At 37.7% G+C, this 23,880-nt stretch overlaps 2 protein-coding genes across 2 annotated transcripts; both read right to left on the bottom strand.

Moving 5' to 3' along the window:
* Nucleotides 1-6,558: 6,558 nt before the first annotated feature.
* Nucleotides 6,559-8,296, bottom strand: LOC145895192 (uncharacterized). The gene is made up of 2 exons (XM_082983958.1): nucleotides 7,518-8,296; nucleotides 6,559-6,931 (listed from the first exon to the last, which is right to left on the bottom strand). Exons 1-2 carry the CDS (start codon nucleotides 8,261-8,263, stop codon nucleotides 6,793-6,795), a joined length of 885 nt encoding a protein of 294 aa, XP_082840084.1. The 5' UTR covers nucleotides 8,264-8,296; the 3' UTR covers nucleotides 6,559-6,792.
* Nucleotides 8,297-9,929: 1,633 nt separating this feature from the next.
* Nucleotides 9,930-11,793, bottom strand: LOC145895260 (uncharacterized). Its single transcript, XM_082984033.1, has 2 exons — nucleotides 10,969-11,793; nucleotides 9,930-10,345 (listed from the first exon to the last, which is right to left on the bottom strand). The coding sequence occupies exons 1-2, from the start codon at nucleotides 11,760-11,762 to the stop codon at nucleotides 10,258-10,260; spliced, it is 882 nt and encodes a 293-aa protein (XP_082840159.1). The 5' UTR covers nucleotides 11,763-11,793; the 3' UTR covers nucleotides 9,930-10,257.
* Between the last annotated feature and the right edge of the window lie 12,087 nt (nucleotides 11,794-23,880).

Below are 23,880 nucleotides of genomic sequence, written 5' to 3' on the forward strand. Positions count from 1 at the left end.
GTCTAACAGGAATTTCGTACGTTTAGCGAACGATAGCGAAAATACTGCTCGGAAAGGCAATTTAACTTATCCTATTTGCAATTGGTCCGACAGCGTTGTGTGTTAAGCTTTGGCCCATTACCCACCCATTGAACAGGGTTGACTAATGGAAGGTATGTATTCATTTTGGTCTTTGTGTGACTGAACTCGGTATCATTACACATATTTATTACCTTTCGTCGTAATGAGTTGTAATATTTAATATACTAAGACCCAACCAGTAATAACTTTTAAAAACTAATTTTAAACGACAAGCAATGATAATTATGCTTACCATAGTTACCTGTGAGTTGCTTTTAAACCAAACCCATTCAAGGCTGAAAACTTATAAATTATAAACAATGTATTCTATAGGATTGCGTGGGGATTTCTATGGTCAACTCAACATCAAATTTCTTCTATACTAAGCCTATACTTACCGCATGGCTTCAAACTGTAATGGCGTTATACTACTATGTCATCGTTAATCACCTTGTGCCTCATGTTAATATTCCCATTACGTATCGGGTCGGAGTAAATGGCCCCTCATGCATATTATTTGTCTGTGCGTCCCAGTATGCGTAAGTAAAACAGTTTGCAGTGGCACGCACAGGACAGACAATGCAAAATATAAAGTTAGTGAAAGTCGCATTTTTATCATTCTAACATATTCCCTTGCAAAATATCCTTGTTTGTGGGGAACGGTTTCCATCCTTATGAACTTGCTTTGAAACTATCTCCACCACAAAATGCCAACAAATTCTGGTTTTCACTTTATTTTCAGGAAATGAATATTTATTAATTTGGAACTTCACAAAATTAAAAACATATCTATTTTTAACACTAGCGATAAACAACAGTGAAAGCATGACTAAACATAGTCACAGGGATAAGTGTGAGTTCAAGTAAGTGCACACTTTAAACAATGAAACAATGGATTAAATCGGTTTTCGTCAAACCTATGACATCAGAGCACCTAAATTTCAAATATAATTATGACGTCACAACGTATAGTTCGTATCAAGGAAAGCTCAAACAGAATATTATTTACAACATGTTGCACACATAGAACTGCAATATATGGAAAGGAAAAAACAGAATATGCTTGAAAGCTGTTTCACGAAAGTTTCAAATTAATTCGCAATGAAGAATTTAGTATCATTGAACAAAAGCTGGACTTAAGAGTTGTTCCATCAGTTGATCTTTTACTTCCTCTACACCTCCTTCCTCTGTAAACCTATATTTACCGAACACATTAAAGCGTGCAGATTGTTTCTGTGTGTTCTATGCAGTCAAATACTACACAGTGCTTGAAATTCGGGGACGATTACATGCAAATGACATTCCTACTTGCTGAAATATGAGTAGGGTGTTTTTAAAACCCACGCAATCTGCAGACGTAATTTTCATGGATAAAGTAGCTGTAAGTGTTGGGTCGGTCTGTGAGAGCAGATGTAATTATTAACCCATTTCCAGGTTGGTTATCAGTTGGGTCAGCAAGCAAGATAATATCACGATCCTCATAGAATTTGTTGACGAAGAAGAAGTAATTTCCTTTTTGAAATTGTTCTCGGTTTTTCACAATTTGGATAAACCATCCGAGTAAATTTCGGCCAGTAAACTTCTTCAAATAGGTTTTTTTCTCAATCTCTTTAAGAAGGTAAGGATTACCATTTTCTTTTTCTTCAAGATATCTCTCAAGTTTTTCGATTAGTTTCTCCTCTTCTTCCTCTTCTTCCTCTTCTTCCTCTTCTTCCTCCTCTGTTTCTTCTTCTTTCTTCTCTTCATCCATGGGTGTTTGAACCAAAGGCATACGCATTAAGTTAATCGTCCCCTGGGCAGAAATACATAAAGTCATACAGACGCTGGACATTTAAATCTCTGTACAATTCTCATAAAGAGTATGTAAAATTAACGTTTTAGCTGACGATTTTTATGTTACACCTGAAATGCATTCTTAAAATTTATTGCACAAAAACTCTATTTAAGTACGAGATGAATTTATTGTTTGACTCTAAACATAAACTTTTTACCATCCCCCGACTTATTTTCACGGCTGGTGTAGAGATGATTTACAGCATTGAAGCTCTAAAGGTTGCACAGAACTGTCAAAACCCACATCATTATTACTTTTCCCTGTCCCATAAAAACATTTACCTGCCCTCATCCAGGCAACACAGGCTTAGCCCGAAACGATCGGAATATAGGCTTAAGAGTTGTAAGGTTTAAACGCTTGACAGTACGTTAAAGCACACGCAAAACCCGTATTAAAGTGTGATCAGTCATGAGAATCTCTGATGTTTGCGTTACTGCTGCGTCAATTCCCAGAGTCGATATCCCTCTGGTGTGGGGAATCCATTTTAGCAACGTGTAACGTCAAAGTTGATGTTTGAAATAAACAAATTAAAACGTGGCGGACACACTTAAGACGAACATGTAGTTAACTTTCAAAACAAATAAAAACTTTATGCTAAGATGCTTGACATATAAAGGAAGTGTGTTAGACACAATTGTATTTAACTTCGCAACTAAGTACTTTCCATTGTTTATCAGGATCTGTTTGAGTAAATTCCCGACCCTTTGAGCCTTAATAAAATCTGCGTCTTGTTATTAAACATCGCCATCTGTCTGCAGCTTACACAAATCAAGCACTTGGTTGGCTGCCTACCCCGAAGCAGAAACAGGAGCGGCCGTACCAGCCTCAGTCCACCCATTTCGGTAATCAGTAAACCAATAGCAGGCTAATATTTACGTAAACTCAACACCCCAGCAACACATATGCCAGCAGGGATAAAAACTGTGCCGATTACTCGATTTAAGTAAACATTACCGGTCATATGCAAACAATCCATGTGCAAACTATGCAATGTATGCGGGGTTGGAGATTATTGATTTTGTTGTTATTTGCCGTGTTCACTGGCACTGTGTTGCAGTATTCACATTTCAAATAAGCTGATACATGTCTGTAACATGCCTGTACCTTGGCAAAACCCTAAATAACACCATTTGCCATGTCAAATATTTGTCCTTGTGCGTATATTGTGATTTGTTTGAAAACAACGATCGATTGACGGAAAGCCAAAATAAACGTTACCTCTAGTTTATATTTATTGCTGAAAAATTGCTTAGGATTAATCAGATGTTTATTTCCCAACATACCACGCTAACATGCCATTTAAAAAACAAGACATTGGAAAATGTATGCTTAACCAACACTAGAAAACCAACAGAACCTTGGAATAATAAGTTGTAATTTTTCGTTTAACTTCAAATGATTAAAGCATCTTTAACATAAAAATAATAAGCTATAAATACATGAACACAACACAAAAGGCTTCCCCAAGCCTGTCAAACCCTATCAACTCTCTAGACTATTAAAGTCCACTCGGTTCTATGTTTTCTGACATACCGACTGGTGTCATTTAAACCTGATGAAGAAGCAATCAAAACTAGCTGTATACCGCCATCTAGCGCCTGTATATTTTTTAAAATATTGATGTCACCACCACAACCAAAAGTTTTACACACTAATGTGAAAATAGCTAAGCACATGCAATAGAAAGTGGCAGTCAAAGTCAAAATGCCGATCGATTACAACCTGCGTTGGCATGTTCTGAATACTTATAAACTAAAAATTGCACTGAAATTTTTGACTTTTCAGCAACCGAAAAGACGAAAACAGTTTTGTGTTCTTCAAAGTAGAATATCATGTGTTCGATAATTTACCACAACTGGATACAAAGTGCACTCAAGCCACGATTTATACGTGGAGTATCGGTCGGTCGCATGATTGATGGTACCAATGGCCCACGCAAACGTGTTTCACGTCATCTGGGCCCCATTGCGCCGTTAGTGGTGTTTGGCAAAGCAGGTGTTTAACAGTCCTGGTTTGTTCAAAAAACATCAGCTGTCATCCAAGTTATTTACTCACAAGAATTGTTTGTGAAGTTCGTGGATTAAATCGTGTTTGAATAAAATCGGTTGAGATCGATAATAATCAGCAATCTTCGGCGTTTAAATGCCGAGCTATAGCTAGGTTATAACCTAACCACACGCCAACGCACCCGCACAAAATCAGATTTAATTCGTTTCATTGCAATAATAATATTTGCTGTTGTCAAGGAAACCGTTACGTCACAACGATGTGAAACATATTCGAACTTGGCCGATCATTAAAGTTAAGCCAACCGTTAAAATTTCCACTTTTGTTAGTTGAGGCGAAACATCGCGCGATGTTCTAAAATTCTTGTGTAAAACATCGTGTGACCTCAGAACTACTTAGTTTTATGGCAACGGTTTGCGGCTCCCCCCGATTTGAAGTACGCGGAAATGTCTGTGACGGAAATTTCCTGTTTTTCCAAAACATTCGCCTTACATCGGTCTGTGGTTTAAATGTCAGAGCTAACTCACGACGCAACATCGGATTTAATTGCTTTTCACTGGCAAATGTAATAATGTCGCGAACGCTTTGTGAACACGGTTCACTTACAACGTTGAAAAGAACTGTTGACAATGAACTTGGCCGTACGTTGATGTGAAGCAAACCGTTGTAGCTTCACGAAACTTCAGAACTACTTGATATCAAACAGTAATATTTGACATTCACTGGCAGCAACAACGATCACAATTTGTCTGTTGATATAGGGCACAATTTTCTCTGATATTTTTTTAATCGTTCTGTTTACTCTTTCGCTGTTCACGGTACGAGATAATAAAAGCTTCTGTTTTCAATGTTTAAACAAGGGCTCTCGATGCATTTGGAAACGTAACCAATGTTGTAAAGCACCAATTGTTGTCAATGAACTTTGAGCTAAGCAACCCGTTGAAATTTCCACTGTTGAGGCGAAACATCACATGGTGTTTTGAAATTAGTGAATAACATCACGTGATTTCACAAACATACACGGTTTCAACGTACGAGTTTTTTATGGTTTGCGGCGAAAAATCCTTTTCGATAGTGGAGGACGATGAATTGCAGAAACCTAAGTTAACCTCATGTGTTTAATGTTTTGTGAAATACAGAGTACTTTGAAAAGTTTTCTTTGTTCCTGTCCGGAACTTCATCCAGCGTTCGAGTCTCCGTCTCCAATTTCCTGGGTGTGCCAACAGTCATGGTGTTTTGCACCCCAATACATATTGCGCAAAGATACCAATTTTAATTCTAATTTTAAAGTTGGGTATTTTCTTGTCGCCGGGAAAATGGTCACCAGATTTTAAATTGTTGCAACATTTTACGTGAACACCCTTGCGCGACGAGGCGGAACATCACGTGATGTTTCCAGACCCCTGGGGCCACGAACACCATTGTTTTTCTCAAAAGTAAGGGATTTTTATAAAGACTACGTCCACTTATAAGTTTTTGTGATCTTCGAAAGAAGAGGTACTACACAAGTTAGTTTCATCGAATCAATTTGCTGCAAACATCATCAGGACCTTTGAGTCCAAGTGCATGGAGGTTTTACATTGTCAGTGAAAAATTCCACCCAAACTATGTAAATGTATACGATATGAAGACAAATAAGTATGGGACATTAATTTTACTTTGCGACTTTACTACGCAAAAAATATTTTTGCTCTGATTAATAACTTAACAACAATAGTTGTATTTTCCATTGTGTAACAGCAATATTGACAGGACTTAATAGTGGTGTAATCAAACGCTAACTTTTTCCACAAGACTTATATTGTCAAGTCCTTGAAATAGTAATGTTTTCATGGACTGGTTGAGTTGAGATGGATAATAGTCAGCAAGCTTCGGCTCTGGAATTTAAATACCGAGCTAACCTAATCACATGGCGACGCCCTCGTATTAAATCTGATTTAATTCCTTTCATTGTAATATTAATAATGGCAGTTGTTATGGTGCCGGTTACGTCACATCATTGAGAAACATACTTGAACTTTGTTGTAGAGCTAATTAAATTGTTGAAATTCCACTCTTGTTAGTTAAGGCGATCCCTAGGCTTTATCAAAAACAATTTGCAGCAACCCATATAAAAACCGCAATGGTATTTCAGACCTCCAAAACATTTAAAAATGTTGCACAAGACAAAAAACAACAAGTGCTGAATTTGCACGTACCTCGGAGGCAGCAACCGGCACGCCCATGCTAGCCTTAGCTCGTAACATAGCCTGCTCGCGCAGTCCGTCATTCGCCTGGCCACGCTATAAACAAAGGACTGCTATTTACGGTCTTACAGTAGCACTAAAGAGGCAAAACGAAGTTATGACAGCAGTGAGGTTTTACTACCAAGATTTAAATAGATTTCGCCTGTTTGTAATCTTTCGAAACATGAACATTTGTAAAATGATTTGATTTAAATGAGTTTCATTCACAAATCTCTACAAAAAAAAACAGCGAATGATTTCATTCACAAACATCTACTAACAAAATATACCACAGCGAACTACACTAACTATGTACTCAGTGCAAGTTCTTTTACGCTTTAAACAAACAGTTAGCTTCACATAACAGTTTTACACCAAGCGCAAGGATAGATTGTGAAGCAACGCAACTCCAGAAACAACTTCCCTATAATGAGGAAATTTTGTTTACAGTAGGCAATAAAATAATGGATATACGATCCAATCTACATCAACATATGGAAGCTCGAGCAACTCAAGTTGAATGGAATATTACTAGATATAAGTGTGGAGACAAAAGTTTAGGTCGAATATTCAACAGGCAATGGCCTTACTGCGTTTGCTTCAAGCATCAGGAAATTTGGGTTGATTTATTTCATTACATCTTGTTGCCTCATATCTTGCCTTGTTTTAAAGTTTTTCAGAGAAGTCCAGACAGAGTTGAGTAACTTCCTCTTCCTCGCTTCCTTCAGGACTTTCGATTTCATGGAAGAGTTCTTTCTTCTTTTGTTTCAGCGCTTTATTTTCACCTCCATCAGGTTCCAGGTAACTGTTGTAAAAAAACGCAATCGTGGAAAAAATGGTTGTTTCTGCAATTATTATCGGTTAAGATTACAAGCTGGCATCGCTTAAAATGTGAAATCTTGCCAATGTCGTTCAAAAATAAAATGCATGAAAACGACGACGAATTGAAAATTCGGAAAACTGAACTATGAAAAACTGTTCAGGGATGCTTTTCATTAAAAAAATTAGTTTCAATTATGTTCAACAAAAGTATTGCCCAGAAATGTGTAACTTGTAACCTTTATTATGAAATTTCTGTGAGCTGCCGGCAGATTTTGTTTATATATTCATGTTTTGTTATACACCACTGGCGGCACTATTGATTTTGCCTTTGCTCGGCCTTATACTGTTTCCGCCTTGTTTTCTCTGTAAGGATGCACCTAGTTTGGTGCTCAACGGATGGCGTTGGCTATATATTCACTACAAAGTCTTTTCAACAGTGCCCATCTGTCTTCAGCTTACAGACTGTGTAACTAGTTTTAATTTACACGATAAAAACACACAAATGATTTTTTTCAAGAAATAAAGTTAAGTTTAAGGACTTAGCGTATGGAGGAATTATTAAATTTTACCTTTTTAACATTTCCTTCGCTGCTTTTTCTCTTCCATAAAAACTCTTCTCACGAAACACTTTAATGAGGTCTTCTATGATATCTTCTTCGTTTTTTTTCTGTACTTTTGTTTTCTTAGTTATTTTTACTCTTAAAATACAAGCGGCGATGCAGGATGATACAGGGATGGATTGGTAGACATCATTATCAGCTACTCGTCTGGCAATCTCGAACAACAAAAGAACTGAAAACTCGAAAAACCGATCCTCGTTGTCACTTCTGGTATTTATTGATTTTGTCATAAACTTCTCAAAATATTCACAAAATCCACGCAATTTCACCCTATGATCTTTATGGAGAAAGTAAACGTAACTGTTGGGTTGGTCTGTAAGAGCGGAGGTAATGATTATACCATTACCAGGTTGGTCTACAGATGGGTTGGCAAGCAAAATAACATTTCGTTTCCCACCGGATCCGCAGCGAAAGAAGATGTAGTTTCCTCTTTCGAAACGTTCTGCTTGCTGTGGGGTTTTGTTTTTGACAATTTTAATGAAGTTTTTGAGTAATCCTTTCCCTTTCAGCCCTTCACAATTATATATCTTCACAAGTTGTCGTGGAACGCAATGATTTCCTCTGTTTCCAGGATATGCCTGTTGGTATGTTGTAAGCTTCTTCACAAGATCTTTCACTTCATTGGTTTCATTTGTGATACGATTAATCATTTTAACCCATCTAAGTACTACATAACGCACGTTAAAAAGCGGCATGTTCTTCTATTGCGTCACACAAACCCCGACTGTTCAAACCTACACAAAATTGCCACCGAGTGACAGCAAAGTTAGTCTTTCAACAGATGTTATGCAGCTTTCACTGCTGCCAAACGTAAGTAACCCTAACTGCACCGATGCTTGCAGTTCGAAGACGTAAAGTTCAAATTAAAGCAAGCTTCAACCGCCGGTAGAAAACTCAGGCGGACACCGGGAAACGCGACAGCACGACAACGGCCAATACGCAATCCCCGCCAGTAATGCAATCGAATTTGTAAATTCATTTCATCACATCGTGAGAATAACCTACGAACCAAAGCGGAGTTGGAACACTTTTCATTGTTTAACGGGATTTTTAAGAGCAAATTCGTCCCTTATAACGCAGAAAAATGACTGCCTTCCCCAAAACAAGTATAGTGCCACGCGTATACCAGTCGAAATTGCCCGGCACCGGTGAAGAGCAAACCAGGCTACAAACCATAGGTTTAATCAACTGCAAGCATTTGTTTGATCGCTTACAGCAGTCTCAACCCACCAAGTTCGGTTACCAACTGACCGAGTTAGAACAATTGTCTAAAAAAGGCATAGTGCTTAAACCAAAAGCAACTAAGGAAATTGCATTTTTAAGTAAACACTATTTTTTTTATTAAAAAGTAAAACCCCGGGCGACCTGTCATGTAACAATGCTTATACAACTATGCAATATGTATACAAGCGGAAAAAACATTTGTATTTGCTTCACATGTTTACTGGTTATTAATTTATTATAGCTGAAAAACTGTATTTCGATGAACTATCACATGCCCTTACATGTTGACCTATGTCCAGCAGGCACAACTACACTTGTTTTTGTAATCCCTTACACTATCTCTATGACCTACTGCAGCTATCACTGCTGCCAAACGTAAGTAACCCTAACTGCACCGATGCTTGCAGTTCGAAGACGTAAAGTTCAAATTAAAGCAAGCTTCAACCTCCGGTAGAAAACTCAGGCGGACACCGGGAAACGCGACACGACAACGGCCAATACGCGTATTGACATCCGGCCGCTATCAACAACTGTCGGTTAGCGCGCGTCATCGCCACGCGCAAACAGGGTTATAAATGTGGCCTATTGTGTAAGGTGCAAAACCACAAAACGTATTGTTGAGGCAAGTGTGACTTTTTTTAAATGATTGCTAGATGTACATTTCGCGGTATATTGCAAAATATCAACGCAAACCTTTGTAGAAACAATGCAACGGAAAAGTACTTCAAAACTGCACCAGACACATAACAGTATCCCAGGCAAATACAGCCTGCCCTAATTTTGTTGCCTTTTTTGCTGACGAAAATAAATGTATGTTTGCCATAACGGCCGGACAAAGTAATCCAAAGCTGTCTCACAATAAAACGCAAAACATTTACACAAAGTTCTATGCACGATCACAACACAAAAGTTTTCCAGGAACGACCAAAGTCCTGTCTATTCGGTTCCGTTTTGTCGTGACCTGTCGCAGTGTCATTTGCAGCTAGAAGGGACAATTCTCCACTGTACGTAGTTTGTTTTGTGGCTCTATACCTCCATCTAGCGCCAGTTTTTATGACGGCTTAAATAAAGCAAAAAAATGCAAACACACAAAAAAATCATCAGAAACGCGGTGTTTATTGTGAAATTAGTACGGAATATTTCTTTGTGTAATACAAGCGTAAAACAACAAGAAATCAGAATGGAAATCGACACAGTTAAAAGCGCTATTATAAAATACAAGTATCTAAGTGCCCTTTATTAATACATTGAACTTGGTGTTAAACGAAACACAGTTTACATCGCAAAAGCTAACACATGGACATTTACGGATTGTAAAATTAGAAAAAATAACATATTGCACATTGAAATAACAATATGTGATAAATGTAAATAAGTATTATCCTTGCAATCGCGAAGGTTTAAACTTATGTTAACAGATGGTTTGTGGATATTCACAAACTGTTTTGTCGTCCAGTTATGTACATCATTGTTTAATATCGGTTGCAGCTGGATTGAAGAGTCGTTTCATTAGTTTTTCTTTTTCTTCCTTCGTACCTCCTTCCTCGTAAAACCTATTTTAACCCAACCAAAAAGTTATAAATATAACGCGTTTTAAATATATTTGTATATCCAGTCCAATGTCTCAAATTATGATGGGCAGCGTAGACTCAGTTACACTACGATGTGCATTTTGTAGAAACGATCGATTTGAAAGCAAATCCTGAAAACATTTTTACTTGTAACGTTCTTTGCTTTTACTTGTGTAAAACGATTTAGGGATCTGTAGAAAAAACTTCAAGGTTATTGGGGGCCAGCATTTATTTTCTATATGCGCTCTGATAAATAAGAGTTAGTTTCAGTTATTCAGGAGATATATGACTCCTTCCACACGACCATTTGCACAGGCGAAAATCTTTTTTACACCAACCTTAGAGAACATGTCACGAATGACTACAGGAAGCAGTCTGTGTGACCGACGGATTTGTCTTTTTTCGCATCAACATTTGCCGGAAACTCGAAACGGAGTAGGTTTTCTTACTGTTGAGTTTTGTTGCGATTTTTAATTTTTTTGCTATTCCTTTAGACAGAAACCGGGAATGCCAATAGGCACAATTATTATTTCTATTAAAAACAAAGACCTTATATTGGCGCTTATCGCCTATCACCCCCTTTCGAGTTTCCGGACAACACTAACCTCTTCAGGATGTTTCTTGCGGCATTTTCCCTCATATCCAAATCCCCTTGAAACACTTTTTCCAGCTGCCTAAATACATCTAACTCATTTTCATTTCTCTCTGACATGGAAACCCTTAACATAGAAACGGTGATGCAGGATGACACAGGGATGGATTGGTGGACATCACCATCAGCAAGTCGTCTGGCAATCTCAAACAACAAGAAAACAGAGATCTCGAAAAATCTACCACTAAAATTTCTTTGGTTTTTGATGTAAACTGATTTTGTCATAAACTTTTGAAAGTAATACGGAAAACCTTGAAACTCGTATGTTTTTGGCGGTTGAAGCAAGTATTTAAATGTGTTTGGTTGGTTTGTGAGGGAAGAAGTCATCATTAAACCATTCCCAGGTTGATTGCAAGTTGGATTTGCGAGCAAGATAATATCTCGATTCTTACCGGGTCCACAACGGAAGAAGAAGTAATTTCGGGCTTTATACATTTCTCTGTGTTGAACAATATCAATGAACTTGTACAGCAACTTTTGACCCTTGACCACCTCAAAGTTGTAACTTGCCACTCGTTTACCAGGAGCCAGGATATTCTTTTCATCGCAATATTTTTCCAAATTTGTCAAGAGGTGATGGTTGGTTGGCATGACAACTTGTGGAAAATAGCTTCGAAATATTTTGTCGTACTTTCTAAACTCATCATAACTTTCTGTCTTGGTCCCAATGTTTCGTTTCCACGAGACTCGCCCAGGCCATATTTTACGAGACCCCAAAACGCCGTAACATTTAATTACTCTGGCCATCCAATTCCTTTTAACCAACTAGCAACAAATGTTTCGACTAAAAAATTCTGTGGTTAAAATAAAGTTAATATTTCGTGCCAAGTCTACCTAGTTGGGAACCCAACCGATCGCTGAATGGCCGAAAGGAAATTTGGGGCTTCCTCGTCTAACAGCCATCCCACAATCTAGTAGTTTAGTTTAAGAACTCTTTACCGATATTTTGTGATATCTGATCTTTCGCTTGCAATATATATTGTGGAAAACACACAAACTTGTCCTTATATCGACCCTATTGTCCGAACTTGCCCGGTTGCTGCTACAGTATCATGATGGTGTTTTGTTGTGACAAACAACAACCACGTTACCTCAACGAAGCCACAGAAGTTTAAACAAAAACCCGCTAATGTAAACACCAGGAAACTACTTACTCCTTCACAGGAGTTTGTAAACTCAAATATCAACACTAGTATTCTCATAAAATTTGGTAAATTGTTCACCACGAACTAGCAGGCGCACCATGTTGCACCACTACTACATCATGCTCATTAATAGGAGTTCAAAATTTGAACATGTGGTCTTTACTTCACGTGAAAATTTTGCTTTTTTAGTGAGAAAACACTTATATTCCCATCGATATTAACACCAGGTAGATGCGCCAAATTTCAGGCCATGACATATTCGCAAACTGTCGTAGATCAACGTTTTAATTTTAACGTTTGGAACAACATTCATTGAGCTGCTGACATTAAACGGAGTTTCGACCTGCCAGGTCTCATCAGTGCAGCTGGTGAATGAAGTTGGTCATGCCGACAAACTAACTAGAAAGAAGCTATTCCACTGTGGTGAATTTACATTCGCCGTCGTTAGGAACCAAACTACAGGTACGACATACCGGGAACGAACCACAGAGCACACAATGGGCAAGTAACCGCTTGAAAACCGATAGTGTTGTCGCCTATTGTCACCAAAACAAAGAGCTTATATGTCGAAACAGTGGCCGTCTGTATGCAGCTCACAGAAATCATATCATAAGCTCCATTTGCTCATATATATGCGACAACGTTTCTATACCACTGACCTGAGCGGACTGTAAATATTTTCATATGCTTCAGCCTTATGCCTCCATTGCACGCCATTTTATGGTAATCACTGCCCATCAATCTATTGTTGAGTTGCTTCCGCCTTGGTTAACTTTCTGTTAACTCTGCATTCTCAGGTCTTCTACCTTTGGTATTAATATCAGTGATTATTATGCCATTGTACTTTTACGATTGCGATCCCTCTGCTAAAGTTTGTGATAATTTTATTCATTCAAATGTTTAACACCGGATTTCATTTAGACAAATTGTGCGACCGGTTTTAGAGGTGATGTCACATACAGCAAAAAGAAAACAGTCGTGTTGCATGTCAAAAATAAACAACCAACTAACGAACTAACTGATGAAAATCCATAATTTGTGCCCTCCGTTACCTGGACAACGTGTATCTGACGTAATGCACCACATTCTTGCGCAATTTATCCAAAGCGAAGGAGTATGTGATAGGGCAATGGCGCTGAAAAGGAGAATAGCTGCTGAAAAGATGTAAGACACAAGGAATAATCCACGTGAACAATTAAGTCTACTGGAGAACATACATTGCTAACAATACACATACTCTAACCATACAAAAACCTACTATGGGGAAAACTAGTACACAGCCAACATAATCTCAATTTTGGGCAAATCAGTTCCAATTTACTCATTCTTATGTTTCTACCCAAAATAACTCCTTGTTTTAACGAGCTTCGGATTCTGTGATGTTTTGGTTTTCTCATCGGATAACACTGTACATTAATGCCATATAAATATTCTTGATCGGGCTTATGCTGTTCATGTGTCGTTGATTACCTTCTGGGAATTCTGGCGTCTCAACTTTTTGTAAATTCATTACTTACGAGATGCACCAACATTCAACATATTAAGGCACCAGAAACGGGATGTTTTTCTATTTCGTCACGCAAACCCCGACTGTTGAAACCTGCACAGAATTGCCACAGCAAAGTTAGTCTTTCAACAGATGTTATGTTTGCATTACCTGAAAGACATACTCAATGATACGTATTATGGAGCAATAAACATTGCGAATCGAGACTGCCAATCCCCGCCAGTAATGCCATCAAATTTGTTCATTTATTTCGTCACTTCGTGCGATTAACCTACGAACCAAAGCGGAGTTGGAACACATTTTAAATTTTTAACGAGATTTTTATGAGCAAATTCGGAACGTTTAACGCCAACAAACGACTGCGTTTCCCGGGACAGGAAGTGACACGACCAGACTAGTCCACATTTGCCCGTAACCGATAAAGAGCAAACCCAGATACAAACGATAGGTTTTATTAACTGCAAGCATTTGTTTGATCGCATACAGCAGTGTCAACCCACCAAGTTCGGTTACCAACTGACTGAGTCACAAAAACATTAGTCTGAAAATGTCAAAGTGCTTAACTTAAAACAACTGAGGCAAATCGCATTTTTAAGTAAACACTATTTTCTTTTGTCAATAATTAACATAGACAGCATACAACTAAAATCCCTGGGGAGCTGTCATGTAACAATGGTGATATAGCCATGCAATATGTATTCAAGCTGAAAAAAAACATTTTTTTCAAATATTTACTGGTTATTAATTTGTTATAGCTGAAAAAAATGTGCCTCGCTGCAACACTGTATGTCACTCTTATATGATGGTTATTTTGTACTCTATCTGCACTTTAGTGTGGATAAATTTGGCCTATTGTGTAAGTTGCAAAGCCATGTTAAACGAATTGTTGAGGCAAATATGACTTATTTTGATTTATTACTAGTTGTTCATTTCGCCGCAAAGTATATTTCAAATGGTCAACGTAAACCTCACCCTTTGTAGAAACAATGCGACGGAAAAGTAATTTAAGACTGCACCAGACACACAACATAATCCCAGGCAAACAAAACCTGTCTTACTTTTGTTGCCTTTTCTCACCTAACGAAGATAAATGCATGTTTGCTAGTACGGCTGGAGAAAATAATCCATAGATTTCTGACATTAAAACGAAAAACTTTTAAACAAAGTTCTATGCACGATCGCAACACAAAAGCTTTCCAGGAACAAGCAAAGTCCTGTCGACTTTCTGAAAACGTCTGTTCGGTTCCGTTTTGTCGTGACCTGTCCCAGTGTCATTTGTAGCTAGAATTATTGCAACAACTACAACAATGACAGAGAAAAGAGAAACAAAACTCGAGCTCAAGAAACATACACTAATACACAAATCAATATTAAATTACAAAGTATTCCATTTCAATTTAAATTCATTCACTTTATTAGTTCTTAATGCAGTTTTTTTTTTCTGCTGCTCTAACTTGTTGTACTTGCCGTCGAAACATAGTAAAACAGGGTTGCACTTTGGCCACTTTACATTTGTAAACACAAAATCTTGCTATTAGTAAAATTAAATTGATTAGTTTTTCCCGATTTGTCCTTCCATTTTCTGTACCAAAAAGTTTAAGTTGATCGGTGATAACAATTTTTTCCATTAATCTAGCCATGCACTAACATTTTCCCAAAAATTTGCAACATTAACACACATACACAATATATGATAAATTGCTTCCGTTTCGAGTCCACAAAAAACACATTCACCCGTGTCAACCAGTCCGAAGCCAAATAAAACGTCGTTCATTACCAATGCCCTCAAATTTACTTTAATTTGAAAAGATCTTAATTTCGTTTCCAGGGTGCATTTAAAATTATTTATATATAACGAGTGCCATTGGGCTTCCGTTAGGATCAATTTGGTGGTGATTGCCCATTTATTTTGCTGCTTTCTTGGGGGTTTTCTAATTTTTGAAGCATAATATTCGTATACTTGTTTTGCGGAATAAAACTTTTCATTTACATAGTCTCTAAGGCGGGTTAAAATAAGAAGGGACAATTCTCCACTGTTCGTGGTATGTTTTGTGGCTCTATACCTCCATCTTGCGCCAGTTTTTATGACGCAAAAAAAAAAAAACGAAACGCGGTGTTTATTGTGCAATTAGTACATAATAATTCTTTGTATAATACCTGCATGAAACAACAAAAAAATCACAATGAAAATCGACACTGTTAAAAGCGGAATTATAAAGTAAGTATCTAAGTGCCGTTTATTAATACATTGAACTTAGTGTAAAACGAAACACAGTTTACATCGCAAAAGCTAACACATGGACATTTACGGATTGTGAAATTACCGACAACGTATTGCACATTCAAATAACATTATGCGATAAATGTAAACAACGCAGTAATATTTCATGCAATGGCATGATTGGCAGGATCGCCCCACTGCGCAGGTCCGCCCCACTGCGCAGGTCCTTGCTTGGCGATCACAGTTATCGTATCGCGATCATTAGGTTTGCAGGCTTGGCAGCCCAGGCATTGCAGCCTAGTTGGATCAGCCACTTTTTCCTGACAAGTGGGAGCAAGCTCCCGGTGAGGTTTGAACTCGCGACCCTGGGGTAACCAGGCCCAACGCTCTACCAACTGATCTACAGGAGCTCAGTGGTTTCGGGGGGTATACGGTGGTAGAGATCCCCTACGTATATGTGAAGGTTGCCTGGCAAGTTGTGCGCTTGCGCACCAGTGTATCTTGACCACAATATACCCCGTGAAACCACTGAGCTCCTGTAGTGAAAAGTGAAATTGCGTAACAGCCCGACCCCCAAATCCTTCGAATATGTAAACTCATGCCGGCACGTCGTGTGGTCGACGTCATTATGCAAATAACTTTCGAAACAAAGCGAAGTTGGGACACTTAAACGGATCCAGTCCTTTTTATTGTCCGTGATATTTACGAGAAAATTCTTAGCCCTTTTACCGTCGACTAACGACAGCGTAATCCCGAACAGGAAATGGCAAGGAAGTCCCAACTGGCCCGGTAACGGTAAAGAGCTCGACAGTTTGAAAGGATTCTCGGCACCTAGCGTCTTCTGCCAAAACTGCCAAATAACATTCCTAGAAAAGATGTTCGATAGGTTAGAGTGTAGCATTGCGGACAAAATGGATGAAAGCCACTTTCTCTCAGCGACTTATGTAAAGATATTTTCCATAACTTGTCGCTCACTGTACCCTCCAGTTCGAGACCCACGTTGTTAAATAACAGGCTCTGTTATAAAACCCATTGTGCTATGTACAAAGGTTTAACAGCCATTCAACAAAGGCAAGTACAATTTTTGATAGGACCGACAATTTTGCGCAGGAAGTTTTTTAAAAAGTTTTTTTTCCTTTGCCATGAAAATGTCAAACTCCCATTTTAGAAAAAGATTTTTGGATGAATGCATTTTATTTTATTTCAAAGAAAGTAATGAAAAACTACTTTAGCAAATTAAACTGTATATTCATTAAGTTCATGTACACTTAAACAAACAGCTTTCTTCCCGTAACAGTGCTACAACATTATTTCTAATTGCAACGTAACTTAGCTATTACATAAATTTTGTTACACTGATTAAGATACAATTCATCTTATATACATAAGTAGATCGAAGCTTGTGTTACGCATATGTAACGGAACATATCAGAACGGACACAAAGATACACGTCTAATATTTAGAGGGCAAAGGCTTTGGTGCGTTTGATGACACACGAAAAATATATTCTGTTTGTAATTATGTTGAGTACACAGCTTCAATGGTTTTTATAAATTTGGGTTCATTTTATTCATCCAGGTTTGCATCTCGTTGCTTCAGATCTTGTCTTAAAGCAGTTTTGCGATGTCTCGAGAAAGTTGAATAATTTCTCCGTCAACACTGCCTTCTTCTTCGATTTCATCGAAGAGTTCTTTCTTCTTTTGTTCCAGTGCTGCACTTTTTCCTCCCCCATTTTTCAGATAACTGTTGTTTCAAAACAAGGTTGTTAAGCGAAAGGTCGTTTAGATATTCATAAACCGCGAAGTAATGAAAATGACGATAACTATGTGGGCGAAATCCTTTGTAAGAAACCAGCTGACTTTACATTAATGCACAAATAAAACTTGTGGAAACAAAAAAAACAAAAAACTTTTGAACGAAGTTCTATGCACGATCACAACGCAAAAGTTTTCAAGGAACAAGCAAAGTCCTTTCGAGTTTCTGAAAAAGTCTATTCGGTTTCGTTTGGTCGTGACCTGTCACAGTGTCATTTGCAGCTAGAAAAGAGACTGGTCACGAATCCCGATCAGGTTTTCTTCTTGGTATATGGGTCGGGCGTTTGAATTCTCCACAGTATACGTGGTATGTTATTTGCTCTATACCTCCATCTAGCGCCAGTTTTTATGACGCCTTAAATAAAGCACAAAAAATGCAAACACACAGCAATATAAGCAGAAATAAAGTATTTATTGTGAAATTAGTACGGAATAATTCTTTGTATAATACCTGCGTGAAACAACAAGAAATCACAATGAAAATCGACACAGTTAAAAGCGCTATTATAAAGTACAAGTAGCTAAGTGCCCTTCAATACATTGAACTTAGTGTAAAACGAAACACAGTTTACATCGCAAAAGCTGGACATTTACGAATTGTGAAATTGCAAACAACATATTGCACATTGAAATAACATTATGCGATAAATGTAAATAAGTATTATCCTTGCAATCGCGAAGGTTTAAACTTATGTTCACAGATGGTTTGTGGATATTCACAAACTGTTTTGTCGTTCAGTTATGTACATCATTGTTTAACATCGGTTGCAGCTGGATTGAAGAGTCGTTTCATTAGTTTTTCTTTTTCTTCCTTCGTACCTCCTTCCACGTAAAACCTATTTTAACCCAACCAAAAAGTTATAAATATAAAGCGTTTTGAATATATTTGTATATCCAGTCCAATGTCTCAAATTTTAATGGGCAGCGTAGACTCAGTTACACTACGATGTGCATTTTGTAGAAACGAGCGATTCGAAAGCAAATCCTGAAAACATTTTTACTTGTGACGTTCTTTGCTTTTAATTGTGTAAAACGCAATAATAACGCAATAATATATTATTCCGTCAGGGATAATCCGTGCGCATGTTAACCATGACTTCAACTAAAACTTGCAACAAAATGACGTAATGATATTTTTGTGAAGCAGTAAGTACAAAATCTTGCATTGACTTGTTGGGTAAAAGTAGCTATGTTTTTTTCTAACACGAGCTTCGGGCTCTAATTCGATTTATTATGGAACGTAATAAAAGACGCTAACCAAAATGCAATGCAAGCAAGTAGGCTTAATATTGGTGGTAGGACAAGGATTAAACTCTCAGCAAAACACGTAAACTTGATCAAAGTGCAACGAAATTCTCATAACGGTGGTCACGAGCTTGTGGCCAGAATTATTTGCGTTAAGTTCTAAGGCCCGTCCTGATGATAACCCATAATATTATCAAGTGATTTAACCACGTGATTCGAGTTTGTCAGCAAACAACTCACAAACCAAAACAAACTAATGACGACCCAGTATATGATGTTGTTTATCTGAGTTGGTTTTGGGCAAATTCCCACCTCTTTAACCTTCCCAAAGCTTCGTACGGTTAATCTACAGCTAACATTGGAATTGGTTCCGCCCCCTGTAGCCGCAGTCGTCACGTTTGTCGTGCCAGTCTCTGGCCCAAGCCCAGGTCTGTAAACAGAAAACCTAACCAGGAATACCAGGCTAATATTTGCGAACGCTCGACTCAAACATTAGCGACAATGTAGTTTGTAATTTGACACACAGTCTTAACCAAGCAAAATCAAAGCACGTCAAAACACATTATTTTCAGGGTTAAAGCCCTTAGTGTTTAATAAGACGTAAAGAACGTTTAACAACATTTATAATTATATGGAAGCAAAAATAAGCCACAATGCAATCATTGCGCTGCAGACATTAAAGCAGTACGCCAGCCTGCAAGATTTCATCAGTGCGGGTGGTGACCGTATAGGGGTGGACTAGATGTTAAATTGAAACTGCAGATAGAAACATTGTGTACTGCTGTCTGCAACTCAATGAATACAACGCAAAATTTGAGAAAAAGTAATTGATTTGAAAGCGTTTTCTTCCAAAGTAACTCAAAACTCAAATTATAATAGCAAACCAAACTAACACACTTGTAAACCAACAGAAATATACAACAATTTAACTCCGGGCGTAGTATTCGGTAGCTAAGCAACACAATGCTAACCAGAAATTTGCAATTAGTCTGATTGCGTTTGTGATATAAAATAATAAATTTTCAGATTTTTCAAATGCCAGCACTCAAAATCTTAACATGTTTTACATTTTCTTGTCGAAATCTTTGGAGAGTTCATCAATTTCGCTCCCCCAACTTTCATCTAGTTCCTCTTCTTCATCCATGTTGAAAAGATCTTTCTTCTTTTGTTTTAACGCTTCATTTTCACCTCCTCCGGTTTCCAGGTGACTATTGTAATCAATCAAGATTATCAATGAAATGCGTTTAGTGTCTGCCTTAATCAATAAGTTCCTAATTCCAACACTCAATGCTACATATCAATACATGAATTGTAACTTAGTTAAGGAAATTAAAACCAACGATAAAGAAATCAATTGTACCTATTCAACATTGTGTCTGCAGCATTTTTTCTTTCATCAAGACTTCCTCGAAAAACTTTCACCAACTCTTTTATCAATTCTTCCTCACTCCGTGGGAGTTCCTGTGCCGCGCTCAAAATACAAGCGGCAATGCAGGATGACACAGGAATGGACTGGTAGCCATCACCGTCGGCAAGTCGTCTGGCAATCTCGAATAACAAAAGAACTGACAACTCGAAATAACGACCCTCGTTGCTTCTGCAGTCAGGGGTGTCGACTGATTCTGTCATAAACTTCTCAAAGTACTTGCAGAACCCATGCAATCGGTAGGCATAATTGCCAAGAAAGTAGCTGTAACTGTTGGGTTGGTTTGTAAGAGCTGAGGTAATTATTATTCCGTTTCCAGGCTGATCATGAGTTGGGTTGGCAAGCAAAATAATACCTCGATCCCCAGCATTAGATCCGCAGCGAAAGAAGAAGTAATTTCCTGTTTGAAACTTTTCCCTGTTTTGGACAATTTCCATGAAAATTTTTAGTAAATCCTGGCCTTTCCACGCTCTGAAACTTCCCATAAGCCATTGTGGAAGACACTGGATGCCCATATCTCTAAGGTAATTCTCCAATATTTTCTGGAGCTTTTTCATGAGCTCATCCTTTTCTTCTTCCTCTTCTTCTTCTACTGTTTCCTCCTCCTCCTCATCATCTTTATCATCTTTCTTTTTCCCTTGCGTACATTGGTGTTGCCCTAAAAACTTTCCTATACTCAAGGTTTATGCAATTGTATCTGCCAACCCCTGTGTTAAAGTCCCCTTTACTTTATGATTGCAACAATAAAACCATGATAGCACTGACACCATCAACAAGCCTGTAAATCCTGTCAACATCTAAAAATGAAGTCTATCCAGTTGCAGTTTGCCGTGACAGACCATCTATTGCAACTTGGAGCTAATAAAGAGGTGTTGCAAAGTCAGGTTTTTATAGCTCCGTAGCGCACCCTAGGGCCTGTGTTTTTTAGGTGGTAATATTAACGTAACAATCCATAGTTGCAACTCTCTAAATTCTAAAAGAGAAAATCAGCAACCCCACGACCACAGAAATCGACGCGGAGGTCCGTCAAAAATTTAAACGACTCAAACTTCATGCTATTTTGGATAGTGGTTCGGCAGCAAACTTTCTTCAACAACTCATGGAAGACGATGCCAATGCTGCAGCAAATTACGGTCTTGAAATTAAAGCGACACCTTTCCGTGTTTCAAAAATCATTTCTTCTCTTTAGAATTTAGCGAGATTTTACCACAACCAAAAGTTTTAAAACAGTGGTCCTTATTTTTCTCTGCACTAAAAATATACCTGATATATTTTTATTCAAGCTGAAACATTGTAATTTACAGGATTCACAAAGACTAAAATCTCGGACACGAGTCAACTACTCGTGTACATGATCAACGACAACAAAACGATAAAAAGATAAATTTCGTTTAAATCCAGGCATTGCTTGAGAGGGTGCACAGGCTGATTTCTGTAGTCATTCTGGACATTTACTTTAGTAAAACACATCACGTGTTTTCGGAGAATTTGTGTCGCCTAAATTTTGTGTTTTGCTGCTCGTCGCTTTAGAATCGCAACTTTTGCTGACAAGCTGCATTTTGTTGTTAAGATTATTGACGTTTCGTGTGGTTGGGAAGATTTTCCGTGGGGTTAATTTTAGGCTTTGACCGATACTTGCTGACTGCTTCGAATCTTTACTTTGGTTAGGACGAAAATTTTGAGGAATGTCTTCGTGCCCTTTACTTTCCTTGCTGGAACTTTGCTCTTCTTCATAAAAAGGATTGAAGAGATGCTTCATCTTCTTTTGCAGTTTTTCCCTACTTTGTTCCTTCGTCTTCGCTGACTCTTTACCATCGTCCTCAGCTTTGTAATAACTGTTCCAACAATTGACACGGGTAAAAAAAAAACTTTTTTAGGGAATGTCAACTTTTACAGCAAAATCCAATGTGCGTTAAAAAGTCACTCATCTGGGTTAATCTAACAATAATACATAGCAATGCTGGACAAACGATGTCTTTGTACATCCTTAAAATGTAGGCAGTAGAAGTTCATTTAATTAATACAAAGGGCAATGCTGTTGTTGTGAGAATGATCCAATACTTTGGTACAATCAACACAAACGTATTGTTTGTAATTCCGTGAACGAATGTTGAAAGCTTTGCAACCGAATTGCTGATTTTTCAACATTTTAACAATATGTTAGGTAACATAGGTTAATTTCCAATCAATTAAAGATAAATTGCTACAATACCTTATTAACAATGCTTGTGCTGCATATTCTCTTTCATCGAAATCCCCTCGAAAAATGTTAATCAACTGTTCCATTAAATTCTGCGCCATTAAATCCAGCAGGCTTCTTCTTAAAGAACTAACGCTAAATAAAACGAAAGGTTGTGAACATTATTGAAAAAAATATTATTTATAACTAATAAAATACATTGAAAACGTTTCCAAAAAAATACATTGAAAACGTTTTCAAAACCTTTGCAAATTACTTTGCTATTTACAAAGTACTTAGTATGAAAGGTATTGAAATTCACCTTTGCATCAGTTTAATTTCATCTTTTTTGCTGGTATATGGCTGTTCCAATATTTTAGCCATTTCATCTTTCGTACCCTCAATATTTCTCTTTCGCATTTCATCTTTTAATACACAAGCGGCGATGCAGGATGACACAGGAATGGACTCGTATGCATCGTCATCAAATAATCGTCTGGCAAGCTCGAAGACGAAGTGAACAGAGAGCTCGAAGAAAAGACCTTCATAATCCCTGGGACCTTTCGTGTTGACTGACTCGGTCATATATCTTTGAAAGTAGTGCAAAAATCACAATTTCAATCATTGTGTAAAGCAGGTTTTGTCCATTACTTTCGTCAAAATGGAAACTAGCCGCTAATTTAAATTTTTTGGGAGGAGAACTAAGATGCTGTTTGAGGTTATTCAGCAAGTTTTCATTGATTTGTAGACACGAAAGCAGTTGGTCCCGGAATTCGTTGTCATTGTCCTTAAGTTTCGCGTATTCTTTTTCTTCAAAGCGATTTAGGTTTGTCATTCTAAATAGTTTTAATTCTGAAAGCAAATGTTTAAGTTGAATAAACAACTAAAACCTTAAATGCGTTTACTGAGGCAATAACAAACCAAAGTAAAATTGCACAGTCTCAGCGGCTTGTTTATTCCAACTGGGACCGAACCAAACCGGTAAATTATAATTCCCGAACCAGAAATAGTTAAATCAGGGGGCTTGAATCAAAACTTTTGTTGCGAACAAAAGAGTCTTTGGCTGCTTTAGCGTAAACAGTTGAACAATTTGTTTATGTCATCACGATAGAGTAACAACTTGCACAAGCAAACGATTTAGTGGAACTTGAATCATGAGGTATTCGAATCAAATTTTACGAATTCGAATCGAATAAACACAAATTGTGAAAACCGGAACTGAAACAGGTCAGTTTCTTACGTCACCAAATGTGACCGGTTACCATTCAATGTCGGTTAGCCAGGTTCTTTGTGCATTTTTTTTTATTGAAGATCACATGACGTTTTA

This window comes from Ascidia mentula, chromosome 3 (assembly GCF_947561715.1).
Source record: "Ascidia mentula chromosome 3, kaAscMent1.1, whole genome shotgun sequence".
Taxonomy (NCBI): Eukaryota; Metazoa; Chordata; class Ascidiacea; order Phlebobranchia; family Ascidiidae; genus Ascidia; species Ascidia mentula.

What these genes read in the sequence shown, in the direction of transcription:
- LOC145895192 (XM_082983958.1), bottom strand. Translation starts at nt 8,263, where the DNA reads ATGCCGCTTTTTAACGTGCGTTATGTAGTACTTAGATGGGTTAAAATG. An exon ending in GCGAAGGAAATGTTAAAAAG is followed by an intron (nt 6,932 to 7,517) that starts GTAAAATTTAAT and finishes TTTTTACAACAG; the next exon opens with TTACCTGGAACCTGATGGAG.
- LOC145895260 (XM_082984033.1), bottom strand. Translation starts at nt 11,762, where the DNA reads ATGGCCAGAGTAATTAAATGTTACGGCGTTTTGGGGTCTCGTAAAATA. An exon ending in GCAAGAAACATCCTGAAGAG is followed by an intron (nt 10,346 to 10,968) that starts GTTAGTGTTGTC and finishes GGGTTAAAATAG; the next exon opens with GTTTTACGAGGAAGGAGGTA.